This window comes from Leptonychotes weddellii, chromosome 13 (assembly GCF_054177405.1).
Source record: "Leptonychotes weddellii isolate Sample4059 chromosome 13, ASM5417740v2, whole genome shotgun sequence".
Taxonomy (NCBI): Eukaryota; Metazoa; Chordata; class Mammalia; order Carnivora; family Phocidae; genus Leptonychotes; species Leptonychotes weddellii.
Window position 1 is genome coordinate 21,442,567 of NC_138381.1, and position 17,052 is coordinate 21,459,618.

Below are 17,052 nucleotides of genomic sequence, written 5' to 3' on the forward strand. Positions count from 1 at the left end.
GAATTTTTTTCTTAGAACATTAAAAAACTTTTAAGATACATCTTTATTATGTGGAAGAATATATTCTTCCATAGATTCCCATAATGCATATTGGTATAGGATGTACAGTATCTGAAGAGATGGAGCAAACATTAAATTATCTAATAGTAACTTAAGAGGAAGCAAGAATTTTTTAATCTGCCACTACAAAAGACATAGAAAAACTCTCAAACAAGACTAACCTGAAGCCTCCCATCCAATGTTCTCTGTATGGTAACGCATTTGCTAGGATGAGCTCCATTTGTAGTTATAGCTGTTATTAAAGAATCCAATTCATCTTTTTTCTCCTTCAGCTTCTTTACCAAACTTTCAATTGCTCTTTTTGCAAATGTTTCACTCTCTCCACCTTGTCTATGGCACATCAAACTATGTACAATGCTCAGACAGGCATCATTACTTGTTGGTGTATTTGTAATTGACATATTGTCCATTTGTTACAGTTATTTCTTTTAAATCAAATATGTCTCCAATTTCCGGAGAAATTCTGATCTTTTGGAGGCAGTGAAAAACAATGGCTAACGTTGCAAGGAAAAGTATTAGGCATGTGGTATTCAGGATAACCTAAAAAAAAAAAATGAGACATAGACATTAAAACACATTTCACAAAGTAGATTCAGTTACTTGGGAACAGATAGAACTGCTCCAGTTAAGTCAAAGACTCAATACACATAATTTAAATTTGGTGCTTAGAGTTTTAAATAAATTAAAATGTTGCTGTTTTTGACCTTCCAAAGAATATTAAAGTTAGGTTTTCTTGTTATTATAGGGGCATGCTCCATCAAGTCTTGTGGACAGAACTAATCACCCTAAAGTTAAATCTTAACAAGACTTTTTTAAATGATGGCTAATGAAGACCAGTGCTTTAAAATATGCTAGATTAACAACTACTTAAACCTGAAAGTCCACCACTAATACACATGAAAAATTTACCATCACCTGTTACAAAATGCCATTTATAAGTTAAAAAAACACCCATCTTTTTAAAGAGACCACTGACAACAATGAAAAGATGAATACAAATTTTTAAATGGGCAAAGGATTTAATACCCATTTCTCCAAAGAATGGCCAATAAGCATATGAAAGATGCTCAAACATCATCAGTCATTAGGGAAATCAAAACCACAAGGAGGTACCACTTCACATTCACTAAGTTAAATAAATAAAAGAGTAGCTAAATAATAAGCACTGGTAAGGAAGTAGAGAAATGGAACCCTCATTCATTGCTGGTAGGCCTGCAAAATGGTATAGCCACTTTGAAAAGTAGTCTGAAAATTCCTCAAAATGTTAAACACAGAGTTACTATACGACCCAGGAATTCCACTCTTCACAATTCCACCCAAGATTACTGAAAACTTATGTCCACAAAAAACAGTATACATAAATGTTCATGGCAGTAGCATTCATAAGAACCCAAAAGTACAGTACAAATGTCCATTTACTGATGACTATATAAATCAGTATATCCAATGTAATATTATTCAGTCATAAAAAAAATGAAGTACTGATACATGCTATAACATGAATAGACCTGGAAAACATGCTAAGTGAAAAAAGCCAGTCACAATGGGGTACCTGGGTGGCTCAGTCGGTTAAGCATCTGCCTTTGGCTCAGGTCATGATCTCAGGGTCCTGGGATCGAGCCCCGCATCGGACTCCCTGCTCAGGAGTCTGCTTCTCCCTCCGCCTCCTCCCCCTGCCTCCTCCCCCATGACCATGCTCTGTCTTTGTCTCTCTCTCTCTCTCTCTCTCAAATAAAAAAAAATCTTAAAAAAAAAAAAAAGCCAGTCATAAAAGGCCACATGTTTATAATCCCATTTATATGAAATATCAGTATAGGCAAATGCATACAAAGAAAAAGCAGATCACTGGTTGCCAGAGGCTAGGAGGAACGGAAACAAGAAGTGACTGCTAATGGGTATGGAGTTTCTTTTGGGGGTAATGAAATGTTCTAAAATTGATAGGGGTGATGGTTGCACAACTCTGCCACTACACTGAAAACCACTGAGTGAATTTTAGAGTATGTGACTTATATCTTAATAAAGTTATTATTAAAATAATAGACCCCTGATTTCCTCAAAAGATTTTACCTGTAAAAGCAGTAAGGTAAATTATTTTCAAAAGAAATCAAAATATAGAAAATGAATATTAATGAAGAATCTATTCAATATGTACAAAACCGAAATAACTTATCTAACCTTAAGATCTCACATGGAATAAGAAAAGGCCATCAGACTAAGAATAAATGAGATAAAGTGGAAATGGAGACTACACCTTATGCTGATTTTTTGTTTGTTGATGATACTATATTCCATGCTTATTCTTTTATTTTCTTTCGTTATTTACCTGAATCATTAAAAATCTATCCCCCACCAGGGTGCCTGGCTGGCTCAGTTGGTAGAGCAAGCCACTCTTGATCTCAGGGTCGTAAGTTCAAGCCCCACACTGGGCACAGAGCTTACAAAAACAAAACAAAATAAACAAGAACTAACTCAGCAGTCTCTACCAAAGCCTGTTCCTCTTCTGATAACCTTTATTTGTGAAGTATTAATTCCACTCAATTACCCAGCACTGGAAAGCTTGGTAAATCATCTTTGACCTACTCTGATTCACTACCCTCACATTCTCTCACAAAGTTACATGATTCTCTACCTCAGTCATTTCTAGCAGTCTCCTCCTTTCTGTTCTCCCTGATACTGTTGTAGTTTTGGGCCTCCCTGGCATTTCTATCAATCACTTGGTATTTAACTCATGCTCCCCTCTACTGTTATCTATTTTACATAAATGCCTGCCTTTTCAACTAATTATAAGTCCAATGCAGAGAAGCAGTTTTCTTATACCCCTGAATAGTAAGCATTTGCCCACATTCAGTAAACACATGTGAAATACATGTTGAAGATACACTTTCTGAATAACCCAAGATTACCTGCCTGGGGTGGTAGGGGGAGTTGGGAGTCAGAAATCTGGATTAGAATCCCAGCTCTCACACTAAGTAGTTGGACAAATTAAGTTAAACTCTCTGAACCTGGATTAAAAGGTGCATACCGAGCTCAAAGGAGAACATCTACATGAAGGGCCTAGCACATAATGTTCAGTAAAAAGCAACTACAGGGGCACCTGGCTGGCTCAGCTGATAGAGCACACAACTCTTGATCTCAGGGTTATGAGTTCAAGCCCCAGGTTGGGCATGAATCCTACTTTAAAAAATAAAAAGGAAGCTATAAACTGAGTACTAAAATGTTCATAGTCTGAATACTAAAATGATTACTTTAAAAGGAGATTTATTTTTTACACATTCTTTCAGTGCTTATTCCAGATTCTTCTATATGGTTCTCAAAGATAAAACAAGGCACTCTGAAAGCCCAGATGTTTGTTTTCTTAGTGTACTATCACACGTATTATTACCAAATTCAAAGTATATGATTAAGGAAACAGGAATTAGATAAAAAATAGAGTCTAAATTTGTTGACTGATACTTGAATTCCGTATTCTTTAAGTTGATTCCTCTTTCAGTTGAACAGTTATTTTCCTAAAACACAATATGCATTTTTCTATTTTTCTCCTATTAAAATACGTCAAAGAATTTAGAAGGGCAAGGACAGAAGTAAACCACTCACCCAAGGCTCACAACTCAAAGCATATAGGAGCCTGGCAAATTATATAAATGAATAAAATGTGGCAGGTTTAAAAAAAGTACTGAGGAGCACAAGTGCAAACCCTTCTAAAGTAGGTAGCCACTATTTAATTCCAGTGGAAATGGCACATGAAAATGCTAGCCCACTGCTGCCGGATCTTCAATGCTCATTTGTGTATGAAATCTCATTTTTTTAAAAGATTTTATTTATTTATTTGAGAGACAGAATGAGACAGAGAGAGAGCACATGAGAGGGGGGAGGGTCAGAGGGAGAAGCAGACTCCCTGCTGAGCAGGGAGCCTGATGCAGGACTCGATCCTGGGACTCCAGGATCATGACCTGAGCTGAAGGCAGTCGCTTAACCAACTGAGCCACCCAGGCGCCCTGAAATCTCATTTTTAAGTATCACCAACTTATTTGTGGAGAAAGGGAGGAAGGAAAAGGGAGAGAAAAACCACTGTGTATGCCAAACAAAACACACCTTCAACTCACATCTGGCCCAAGAGAACCACCAGTTTGAAATCTCTGAATGCCAACCTCATAACAATTTTAATATCTAGACTGAAAGATCTATGGTACAGGAATTGTACTTACCTTATTCATCATATATGCCCAACTCCTAGGACATGTAAGTGCTCTTTATTGTCAAACGAATACCTTTCTGTATGTGCTTTCAGATTCATGTTCATGCTATTCCTTTTGCCTAAAACATCCAGTCTCATTTTATCCACCTGGTTAAGTCCTAGTTACCCTTCAAAATGCAGTTTAATGGTCTCTCCCCACCCCCAATCCTGGAGAATGACTTTCCTGGTATGTTTACTGTGTATTCCCTAGTATGTTAATTATCCCCTCCCTCAAATTTAAAACACACCCCAATTACAACTCAACACGTTATAGTTATTTGATTATGTATTTGTCTCACACTCTGTTGCCACAAATCTAGAAGTTCAAGAAAACAGCAAAACTTTCTCACCTTAGAAATTTCCAGCACCAGGCACAGTTCCTGACATATATGAGGCAAACACAGATTGACTAGCTTTTTATTGTAGCATTTCCTTGCAACAAATTTTTTTTTTTTTTAAGATTTTATTTATTTATTTGACAGAGAGAGACACAGCGAGAGAGGGAACACAAGCAGGGGGAGTGGGAGAGGGAGAAGCAGGCTTCCCACGGAGCAGGGAGCCCAATGCGGGGCTCGATCCCAGGACCCTGGGACCATGACCTGAGCCGAAGGCAGACGCTTAACGAACGACTGAGCCACCCAGGTGCCCCGTTTGCAACAAATTTTAAAGAATATAAATACTTTTGTTGTTGAATTCATTTCTGATACTACTTTCCAAAAGATTTATGCTAATTTAAAAAGTAATTACAGTGTTTGAATGTAACTATTTCACCACACTCAGATGCTACCATCCCTAAAACTCAAGCTATTTGGGGGCCTAATGTTTTAATTGCACATTTCTTTGAAAACTGATAAAAATGTCTTCACTGGGTACCTGGGTGGCTCAGTTGGTTGAGCGACTGCCTACTGCTCAGGTCATTATCCTGGGGTCCTGGGTCCCACATCAGGCTCCCCCCTGCTCTGTGGGGAGCCTGCTTCTCCCTCTCCCTCTGTCTGCCACTCCCTCTGCTTGTGCTCTGTGTCAAATAAATAAAATCTTAAAAAAAAAAAAAAAGTCCTCACTTTCTCAAACACCACATTCTTGATTTTATGCCTGTTTTACTCCTATAACTACAAGTGCCTAAAACATAATGTAAAGTTCCCTGCATAAAAAATACTACCAACGGGGTATATAGATGTTTTCCTTCATTAAATAGCTCTAGATAATAATATTTTAAGAGTGGTATGCAATGATAGGGGGGCCTGGGTGGCTCAGTAGGTCAAGCATCTGACTTCGGCTCAGGTCATGATCTTGGGGTCCTGGGATCCAGCTCAGAATCAGGCTCCCCACTCAGTGGCGAGTCTGCTTCTCCCTCTCCTTCTGCCCTTCCCACTCCCCCTGTTTGTGCTCTCTCTCTCAAATAAAATCTTAAAAAAAAAAAAAAGAGTGGTATGCAATGATACACAAAAGTACTAGAATGGTATAAATAAATTTGTAAATTCTGATTAAAACTCTAGCAGTATCATAGGGCAAGTTAATATGTCTTTCAGTTCTCTCTAAAATGGGAACAAGTTCTCCTTGCCAACTTTACAGATTCTCTATGGTAATCAAATGCAACACTGTACATAAGAGCAATCTGGGAACCATAAATTGACCAACAAATACTGTATCTACTAGTATGTGCAAAGCACTCCAGATACAAAAAACAAGTAGCACATAATCAGAAAGTGGTTCTCAACTCTATCAGACAAACATCCTATTTTTGTAACAAATAACTTATATCACCTCCTCTTGGCCATCCTGAAACAAAGTTCTAACATCCTTACACATATTTTTTTTTAATTTAACAATGCCTTAATTGTAACATAAAGGAGAAAAAGATTAATATATAATAAAGTGTGCATTTCAATAAAAATGCTCAGGCATGGGGCACCTGGGTGGCTCAGTCAGTTAAGTGTCCGAATCTTGATCTCAGCTTAGGTCTTTTTTTTTTTTTTTTTTTTTTAAAGATTTTTATTTATTTATTTATTTGAGACAGAGAGAATGAGAGAGAGCGAGCACATGAGAGGGGGGAGGGTCAGAGGCAGAAGCAGGCTCCCCGCCGAGCAGGGAGCCCGATGCGGGACTCGATCCCGGGACTCCAGGATCATGACCTGAGCCGAAGGCAGTCGCCCAACCAACTGAGCCACCCAGGCGCCCCTCTCAGCTTAGGTCTTGATCTCAGGGTCATGAATTCAAGCCCTGCATTGGAGCCTACTTAAAAAAAAAAAAAAAAATTTGCTCAGGCATGATACTTGCACTTACATGTAGAATCATCATAATTATGATAGCATAATTATGACAAATTCAGACCTTCCAAGACAGGTGTGTTGTTTTGGCAACTCAAATAGCACAATGGCACTGCAGATGGTGACATGGATTTCCCCAAACAGTAAATTCTTTATAAAATTCCAAACAAAACAACTTCAATTTAAGAAAAAGAATTAAGAGAAACTTAATTCCTGAAAAAATGAATATATATTAAGAGTTAGGGGCACCTGGGTGGCTCAGTCAGTTGGGCGTTTGCCTTCAGCTCAGATCATGATCCTAGGGTCTTGAGATCGAGCCCCACATCAGGCTCCCTGCTCAACGGGGAGTCTGCTTTTCTCTCTCCCTCTGCCCTTTCCCCTGCTTGTACTTTTTCTTTCTCTGTCAAGTAAATGTATAAAATCTTAGGGAAAAAAAAAAAAGATGGAGTTAGATAATTAATTATAGGTTTACCTCCTACATGAATTTCTGGGTCATGTGAAAGTGTTATGGGATGCATGATAATTCTTCACAGCCCCTCACATTATAGGATGGCATCCTTTGCCCCCATCTACCAATGCTCCTCTAATTTCCACAACATCCCTTAAAGTACAGTACTTATTCCACTGAGAACCACTAATCTAGAAGATCCAATCCCATTACTACACTAAGTAAGAGATGAGAATAGAGACAGCTATTAAACTGATTTGGGACTATAAATGAGAAAGCACAGGAAGTCCAGAGGTAAGAAGTCTTACCATGGTTTAGCAATAAGGCTAGGCTATGCTACATGGCAGCAACAAGCAAACCCAAAAATATCAGTAGCTTAAAACAAAGATTTCCTGCATAAGCTAAACTATATGTCTGTCTCAGATAAACGGATCACTACTCACTATCATTTTTCAGGAATTAGGCTAACAAAGGCTCCATCACTACATATGTCCTCAAATGGCAGGGGAAAAGACAGGATAACTCATGCACTGTCTTTTAAAAGTCTATCACTTCCGCTCACATTTGATTGGCCAACGTCATATGGCCATGCCAGTGGTTCTCAACCAGGAAAACTCTGTCCCTCAGGGGACTTGGCAATATCTAAAGACATTTTTGATTGTCACAACTGGAATGGGAAGGTGGGAAGCAGAGAACTACTGGTATCAAGTAGTAAAGGCCAGAGCTGTTGCTAAACATCCTGCAACGCACAGGACTGCACCTCATGACAAAAATTTAGCCAGCCCAAAATGTCAATAGTGCTGAAACTGAGATATCCTGAGCCACGCTTAATTTCAATGTGGGGAAGGGAGACAGGGAAGTGCAGAGAGCCATCAGAATACTGGTGGAATAATACTAATAACTACCACATGTGAATAAGAATTTGCCAGACTGAAGGAAAATCAGGAAAAGCAGAGGGATAAGAGTGCAGATGTTTTTCTAGAGTAGGTTCATCACAGGAAAAAGGAAGGAACAATGGCATTAGATTTGCCTTAGAAAGGAAACTATAATGAAAGCATGGAGAATAACTTTGGAAAGGGAAACAAAACTAGTTAGGAGACAGTGATCAGAAAAGCGATAGGCTCTAGATTAGGGGCATGGGCAATGGAAACAAAGGGGGAATCAATATTTCTAAGTAGAACAGACTAGATTTTTTTTTTTAATTTTTTTTTAAAGATTTTATTTATTTGAGAGAGAGAATGAGAGAGAGAGAGAGAGAGAGAGCACATGAGAGGGGGGAGGGTCAGAGGGAGAAGCAGACTCCCTGCCGAGCAGGGAGCCCGATGCGGGACTTGATCCCGGGACTCCAGGATCATGACCTGAGCTGAAGGCAGTCGCTTAACCAACTGAGCCACCCAGGCGCCCCAAACAGACTAGATTTTTTAAGGGGTGAAAAGAAGGGACAGTCAAAAGAGGACCTATTTCATAGTTAACTGAATGATAAGAATACAAGATTTAAAAAGGTAAGTAACATATTCAGTTTTAAATACACTGAGTTTGAAGAGCTCAGTAGAAAAGTTAAGCCTATTCAAGTCTCTAAAATACAGATATTAAAGTCTCTATAATAGAACAAACCATCCTATGGTGACAGGGGTAATGGGAGGTAAAAAGTCAGCAAAAGGGACAGAGGTTCATACTTATATCTGTCTACCTATTGTGTGTTTTGTCTCTAGCCTTGCTATTAATCATAAGCTATCACCTATTACGGACCACAGGTCTAATAGGAACTCCATGGACTACAAAGCCAGATAACCAGGCTAATTAAGATACTCTCTAAAAGTGGGGGTGCCTGGGTGGCACAGTCGGTTACGCGTCCAACTCTTGGTTTCGGTTCTGGTTGCAATCTCAGGACTGAGATCAAGCCCCACCTAGGGCTCTGCACTCAGCAAGGAGTCTGCTTGGGACTCTCCCTCTCCCTCTGCTCCTCCTCCCTGTATGCACACATGTGTGCGTGTGTGCTCTCTCTCATAAATAAACTCTCTAAAATAAAAAAAAAGTTGAGCGCTGGTCTGAGAGGTTCTCATGAGAATTCATAAACTTTAAAAAATGTTGACTTTTTTTATTTCTCAGATGTCTGTTTACTTTTGAATTATTGGCAGCATTAAAAAATGCAAAACAAAATATGTAAGTATATTTTCTAGAAATTATAGGTATTTTGATCAATGATCAATAGACTACTTAATATGGGAATATGACATAAGTACTTACGTCTAACAAGGGGAAAAAAAAAAAACCTGGCTTGGTGAAATATCATTAGAAAGAAATTCTAAGTATAGGCTTACAAGCAGAAAACAAAAAGGTGTACAGGCTTAGTTCAACTGCCTATAGCAGAAGTTACAGCCTAGATCCTAAACAGAGGAAGGTCTGAAAATTGGGGTTCCTTAAACTGAGGGTAACTGGAGGAGCACTCCCAAGAGCACAAAGGATTATGTGCACAGGTATTAATGATTATAAAATCTGAGATGCGAATGATACAATCAAACAAAATGAATGTCTGTTATAACTTTTAAGATGAACTACAAGGGACAAATTTAGAGATAAACTTCTTGTTCACCCACAGGTCTTGGGTAAGTGCCATATTGGTGTACCAGGCTTCACCTTAAAAAATCTTATTTAAAAATTAACTTTGGGGGCGCCTGGGTGGCTCAGTCGTTAAGCGTCTGCCTTCGGCTCAGGTCATGATCCCAGGGTCCTGGGATCGAGCCCCGCATCGGGCTCCCTGCTCGGCAGGAAGCCTGCTTCTCCCTCTCCCACTCCCCCTGCTTGTGTTTCCTCTCTCACTGTGTCTCTCTCTGTCAAATAAATAAAATAAAATCTATAAAAAAAAAAAATTAACTTTGTAACTAGACTTTCTCTGGGGATAATTCTGTAATGTATAAAAATATCAAATCACCATGATGTACACCTGAAACTAGTAAGATATTGTATGTCAGTTATACCTCAAAAAAAAAATTTTGCTGGGATGCCTGGGTGGCTCAGTTGGTCAAGCATCTGCTTTCCACTAAGGTCATTATCCCAGGGTCCTGGTATCAAGCCCTTCGTAGGGCTCCCTGCTCAGCGGGGAGTCCACTTCTCCCACTCCCTATGCTGCTCCCCCTGTTTGTGCTCTCTCACAAATAATAAAGTCTTAAAAAAAAAAGTTTGCTTCAATGGGGCCTTAACCCCTCTGCATTTCTGAGTTGCATCATCTGGCCCCTTTGGTTGCTGCACCAGAAACGAGATCCCATGCCCTACCACACAGCATCTCATCCAGGTCCCAGAGGAGGGGGAGAGGCCAGAAACTCAAGGTGGTGACTGGTCAGTCTGACTGTGCAGCAGGCCCAATGACTGGTCACCTCCAGGTGGTAAAGCCATGTAGTCACAAACAGAAGAGGAAGACGAGAGCAGCAGCTGGAACAGAACAAGCTGCTAAAGATCTGGGAGGTGATGGCATCAAAAGAATCTTAGCATAAGATGTGCCTCTTCTGAGTATTTCATATCAGAGTTTCATACTGTTATTGATAGGGTGTTACAGGCTGAAATGTACCCCCTGCCCCGCCTGCCAAATTTGTATGTTGAAGCTCTAATCTAACCCCTCAGAATGTGACTATATTTGGAGACAGAGCTTTAAAGAGGTTAATTAAGGTTAAATGAGGTCATTAGGGTGGGTCCTGATCTAATGTGATTTGTGTCCTTATAAGAAGAGATTAGGACACAGACATGTACAGAGAGAAGACCATGTGAAGAGACAGGGTAGAAGACAGAGCCATCTACAAGCCAAGGAAATAAACCTCAGAAGAAACCAACCCTTGCTGACACTTTGATCTTGGTCTTCCAGCCTCCAGAACTGTGAGAAAATAAACTTCTGTTGATAAGCAAAAAACAAAACAAAATTAAAAAACACATTTTTCTAGATTCATAAATTAGAGGTTGTTAAAAAAGAATCAACAAAGTCCTCTAGGTGACACCTGTTTTTTGTCAGCCAAAAATTCTGTAATTGATTTTCCAAGGAAAATCTCCCCATCTGGGCAGGTGGGATAATCCCCAGCCTCACTAACCAGGGTCACCTCCTAGCCACATTAGTTGTTTCAAAGATGGAAAAGGACCCAAGTCAGATCGATGACACAGCTCCAGGACTTCTGCTGGAACTACAGAGGGAATAAAAATCTCTCTGCTGGACTTGACACTAGGAGTAGCCTGGAGATGACCTGAGACTTAAACAGAAAGGAAAGCAAAGCCAAGGGCACCTGGGTGGCTCAGTCCTTTAAGCGTCTGCCTTTGGCTCAGGTCATGATCCCAGGGGCCTGGCATCAAGTCCACACATGGGGCTCCCTGCTCAGCAGGGAGTCTGCTTCTCCCTCTCCCTCTGCCTGCAGCTCCCCTGCTTGTGTGTGCGCCCTCTCTCTCTCTGTCAAACAGATTAATAAAATCTTAAAAAAAAAAAAAAAAAAAGGCAAAGCCAAGACAAAGAGTCCTGATGATACTGGAGGGTTGTGACTTAGGATCCAGCACTGAGGCCAGCTCTATTTTCAGACCAAGCCAATGAATTCCTCTTTTGACAAAGTTTGACTGCTCCATGTTTCCTGGTACATAATTACTGAACAAAAATTAAATTAACATTCTCAGAATTAACAGTGATATAGAATTAACAGTGATATAATACAAACCACATAAAAATTGGAACCAATCAGTAATCTAGTCAATAATACAGATAATTAGTTACTTGAAAATAGCAGTTGTCAAACTCTCTGGTCTCAGGTCCCCTTATTTACATTCTTAATTATTGAGATTCCAAATAGCTTTTATGTTCTAAAACTTAAAGGTGTTTAAATATGTATTTTAAATAATAAGAAGTCCAGTTTGTGTTAATGTTTTATGAAAAAATAACTATTTTCCAAAGCAGACAAAAATATCAGTATTCAGAGTGACACTGTTTTCCATTTTTGCTAATTTCTTTAATGTCTAACTTAAAAGAAGACAGCTGGATTCTCATATTTGTTTCTGCATTCAATCTGTTCTGATACGTTGTTTCGGTTAAAGTACATGAAGAAAATGTGCCTCACATACATACATACTTGGAAAAGAGAAAAGTACTTTAATGGCCTTTTTAGATAATAATGGCTATTCATCTTTTATTCTTACTTTTATTTTTTTTTAAGATTTTATTTATTTATTTGACAGAGAGAAACACAGAGAGAGCAGGAACATAAGCATGGGGAGTGGGAGAGGGAGAAGCAGGCTTCCCGCGGAGCAGGGAGCCCGATGCGGGGCTCGATCCCAGGACCCTGGGATCATGACCTGAGCCGAAGGCAGATGCTTAATGACTGAGCCACCCAGGTGCCCTATTCATCTTTTATTCAACACAAAAATGCAACAAATGGCAATCCTTAAAGGTTAGCTGCAAGGTAGAATCTGAAACTGTTATCAATGAACCTCTTGGCTCTGTTATATAAAGATCCATTGGTGTATATTGTACTTTGAATGGATCTCCTACCCATTGGTCACTGAAAAATACTGGTTCAATGAATTATACAGATCTTCCAAATGCTGACACATTTTCTTACACAATATTTATTTTTTTAAAATCACATTCGTTAATATCACCACCAACCTCATCAGAAAAGTCTTTAAGTATTACGCAGCTAGCAAGCCCATGTGGCAGACACAAATTTTCAAATCTAAAATTTTCACTTGAAAGATCATATTTTATCATTGGCAACAACTAGTTATTCCTGAGTGTCAGGCCCACTTCACTAATTTTCAAGGAAATTCCTGACAAATATCCAAGTCTGACAAACTATGGTTCCTCCATTAGTCGTTCTTTTAAGTAAAAATAAGAGAGGTATTCCACTAAAAAAAGCAGCTAATTTACCTTGCAGTTCAACCACACAAGTACCATTCCTAGAGATGAACCTTGTACTTGGATGTGCACAAGAAGAACTTTATTCACACTTCCATTTAATCACACTGAATATTAAAAAGATAGGCACTCCAGGGTAGAGATTTTAAAAATAAAACTTTTTACTGCTTCACCAAAGATATTTTTAAGTGAAACAACATGTTTTCAAATGCTTAACGTGTGTTTGGCTGTGAAAAACACAGTAAAGATTCACAGTTTGATGTCACTGCCTTGATTCATGCTAAGGTGCCAGTGGTTTACCACCCACCACTGCTTCTTCACCATCAGTGCAAATGTAAACACAGAAAAACAGCAAGTAACATGTTTTATTATGAAGACAATTTTAGGGGCGCCTGGGTGGCTCAGTCATTAAGCATCTGCCTTCGGCTCAGGTCATGATCCCGGGGCCCTGGGATCAAGCCCCACATCGGGCTCCTTGCTCAGCAGGAAGCCTGCTTCTCCCTCTCCCACTCCACCTGCTTGTATTCCCTCTCTCACTGTCTCTGTCAAATAAATAAATAAAATCTTAAAAAAAAAAAAAAAAGAGGGGCGCCTGGGTGGCTCAGTCGTTAAGCATCTGCCTTATCTGTCCCTCTCTCTGTCAAATAAATAAAATCTTTAAAAAAAAAAAAAAAGAAAACATTTTGACTTCATGAACCTCCTAAAAGAACAGGGTCATGGGGACCCCAGGAGTCTGTGGACTACACTTTGGGAAACACTATTTTAAAAGACTGAAAATTAAGATGAATTTTAATAACTGATAGCTAAAAAAATACATGTCATAAAACCTCTGAAACGAAGAAAACTATGAATTCATCTAGCTTATTCTTTCAAAAGGGGTGTTTCAGAATCCCTGCAGGTTAGTCCAGCACTACTAACTATATATCAAGAGTGGGGCCCCACCTAAAAAGCACTCTAAGAGTTTGAGGTGCTGTCAGTTTTACAAAGCACTGATCTAGTCTATACTAACCTACACATTTCACTTTACAAATTACCAAAATGATAGTGAAACAAATTACAATATGAATATATGCGACTGATTAAAAAACTAATTGCACGAAAGTCATGTCACTTTTCTTTACTATTAACTAGCTGCCTAATTTCAACATCTATACACATAAAATTCTTCAATTTTAGTGAGGCATATCTATGACACAGAGGTACCTAGTGTGTTTATGTACAATGATACCTGGTTTATCTTACTCCATTAAGTACTACTTCCGGTCATTCTTTCATCAGATGATTGAATTATTACAATGATTAGCATCTATTGATATGCTCTACCATTCACTAGCAAATACTGCTGATAAATATCCTTAAGTTTTACATTTAGAGATACATTTTGACTTGAAAAAGATCTGAGTTCATCCACATTAAAACAAAGAAATCATACCTTACTACAAAAGACAATATTCAGTAGCAGTCCTTAAAAAAACAAAAAACCAAATGATATGCATTCTAAACATGCAAATTGGGGTTTGACGGATTTTAAGTAAATTACTCCAGTGCATCAATGATTGCGAAATAAAGCCTGTCACATATTAAAGCAAAGCAATAAGGATAAAATATCCAAAGCCTTTAAAATCAAGAAGTACTTTTTTTTTTTTTTTTTTAATCATAGATTCCCATGCCTCCTCCACTCAATTCCCATTCTGAATCTGTGTGTGCTGGAATGGAGCGTGGGAAGAGAAAAATAATTTAAAAAAAAAAAGCTCTTCCAGAGATGAAGATGCATCTACTCTTCGACCAGCACTTAGGAACTACTGCAGGTGATGTAAATGGAGAACTGAATATGCCCTCCTTAGATGATTTCTAAAGAAATGCTAACTAGTTGGGGGGCGCCTGGGTGGCTCAGTCGTTAAGCGTCTGCCTTTGGCTCAGGTCGAGATCCCAGGGTCCTAGGATCGAGCCCCATATTGGGCTCCCTGCTCGGCAGGAAGCCTGCTTCTCCCTCTCCCAATCCCCCTGCTTGTGTTCCCTCTCTCGCTGTGTCTCTCTCTGTCAAATAAATAAAATCTTAAAAAAAAAAAAAAAAAAGAAAGAAAGAAAGAAAAGAAATGCTAACTAGCTGGGCTTGCTGAGCAACTGTCTCACAGCATATAACTTAACTCCTGACAGCAAAAGCTAAGTGCAAACTTGCCTCTCAGGAACCAGTGAAAAGACCAGTTAACTGGTGCCTAGAAAATTTATGGTTTCCAAGCAGATTAACCTCCCTTGAAGACCAAATTCCACTGGGAGTTTAGATGCTAATTTTGGCACCTGAAAAAAGTCCTAAGTCTCTAAACGGAGCCCAAATAAGCATTTGAGAGTACTTTAAGAAAAAGATCAACTTCCTATTTAGAATAGTAATGCTATACCAACTTCTTATCACGGGATATACAAGTCCCTAAAACTTGCTACCAGACATTTCAAATGAAGTGAGAAAATGAACAAAGAGAGGAGAGAGGAACAAATGAAGGGACAAACACTGAAGCAAAACAAATGTGGCAATACCTTCAAAAGACCCATTACGTTAGATGTGAGATGATTTACACAGTACATACGTACGTCATTGTATTAAAGGATGGAAGTGAAACAGTTCAAAATATAAAGTTAGAGGACCCTAATAGCTAAGCCACCTCCAACTCTAATCTTGCTGCACCCCAGGCCAACTGAATCACAATTTCTGGAGGTGGGATCCAGTATATTTCAAAGCTCCCCAGAAGATTTCAAAATGCAGCCAAGGTTGAGAACCACTATCCTAAACCTTGGGAGTAAAAAAGCAATAAAAAGATGAACCCCACACAGTTACAAGTTCTCCAAAGTGCAAACAATTTTCATTTAAAATGTAAATAATATAGTCTTCAAGCTTAAATGTATTTACAATTATCACCAACTTTAAATTAAGATGTTATAACAATCTTTACAGTCTCTGGTATCTATCTATCTGACCTATGATATAATTTGCAGTAGCAAATAACCAAGACTTAAATTATAAGATTCTGACCGCCTATCATCATCTTAGTTTTACATAAGTAAGCACTACCCTAGTTTCTATCCACTCTCATGGTTAAAACAAATTTTCCTGGATGCCAATCACACCACAAAATAATGTCAAGGTGACACAACCTAAAATACCTTGTTCATGAGAAACTGGAATTCAGCCACATTTCCCATCACCAAAATTACACATTTTAAAATGAGAAAAAAAATCCAAAAATTCTAAATCTGACTCATTACCAAGCATATGTTTTGTCATATTATGTTGCAAACGGTATCATACTGAAAATTGCTCAAATGAATATCTACACATATTTGTTAACTGTCTGTCTTTTTAAAACAATCAAATCTTCATCAGCTGTTGAGTAAAAATCCCAAAATTTGATAATTTAACAAAATTATAATATATCCTGTGTTATGGTGATCCAAGTCCTTCAACTTTCATTTAGTGCAGAAAAGAATGAAATCAATGAAACTGTTTTAGTCATGTTAGTTTTTTACACATGATTAAGCATCATTTCAGAGTCAACCTTTAATCACTTAAGCAAAACAAAAATTTCTGCCTAAATACACAATCTTCTAGAAAAAAAGGAAATCAAAACATGTACAATGAGCACTGAAATGGCCAACATAAGATTTTAAAGACCCATTCACTCTAAAAATCACTGAACGAAAAATGAAAAAAAGTTAGGCATGAGTTAGAGATGGACAATGTAGAACTGAAATAAGTTTAAATGTAAGAAAAATAATGTACTCACCAAAATAGGCAAACTTTTAGATGAGACAAATTATGCATTTTAAATATAATGAACAAGGCAGATCCTGTAGGGTTAACTGCTCTAGTAGAGGCCTCAGCAATTCACAGCTCAATTAGAATAGCGTCTAATGATGTTACTATAACACCAGCTCAATCAGAAAAAAAACAGCTTCCAAGCCAGAGAGCTGGAGTGTGACTGGGCAGCATAAATTAGTTTAATACTTGCTCTTTAATTGGGGGGGGGGGGGGGGAGGACCTAAAGGGAATGCAGAAAAAATAATTCACACACAAAGGAACAGCTTAAGCTTAAGGAAAGTGAAGCATACACAGATTTTTAGAAATGATTTGCTGCTTCATAGTATAAGCAGAATTGCTTCAAGTAGCAAAGCC

General features: G+C 38.5%; 2 protein-coding genes across 5 annotated transcripts in view; both read right to left on the reverse strand.

The window, feature by feature from the left end:
* Nucleotides 1-17,052, reverse strand: part of ELAC1 (elaC ribonuclease Z 1) — a 470,823-nt gene that overhangs the window by 407,356 nt on the left and 46,415 nt on the right. The gene's annotated exons all lie outside the window — the stretch shown is intronic.
* The window catches only part of SMAD4 (SMAD family member 4), a 70,309-nt gene that overhangs the window by 41,321 nt on the left and 11,936 nt on the right, over nucleotides 1-17,052 (reverse strand). For all 4 annotated transcript variants that reach the window (XR_014139590.1, XM_081801200.1, XM_081801199.1 and 1 more), the window contains exon 2: nucleotides 222-600. Coding sequence is in view for 3 of the 4 variants with exons in the window: in XM_081801200.1 (XP_081657326.1) it covers nucleotides 222-470 (249 nt within the window). In the remaining variant the exon portion in view is untranslated. The remainder of the gene's footprint in view (nucleotides 1-221; nucleotides 601-17,052) is intronic.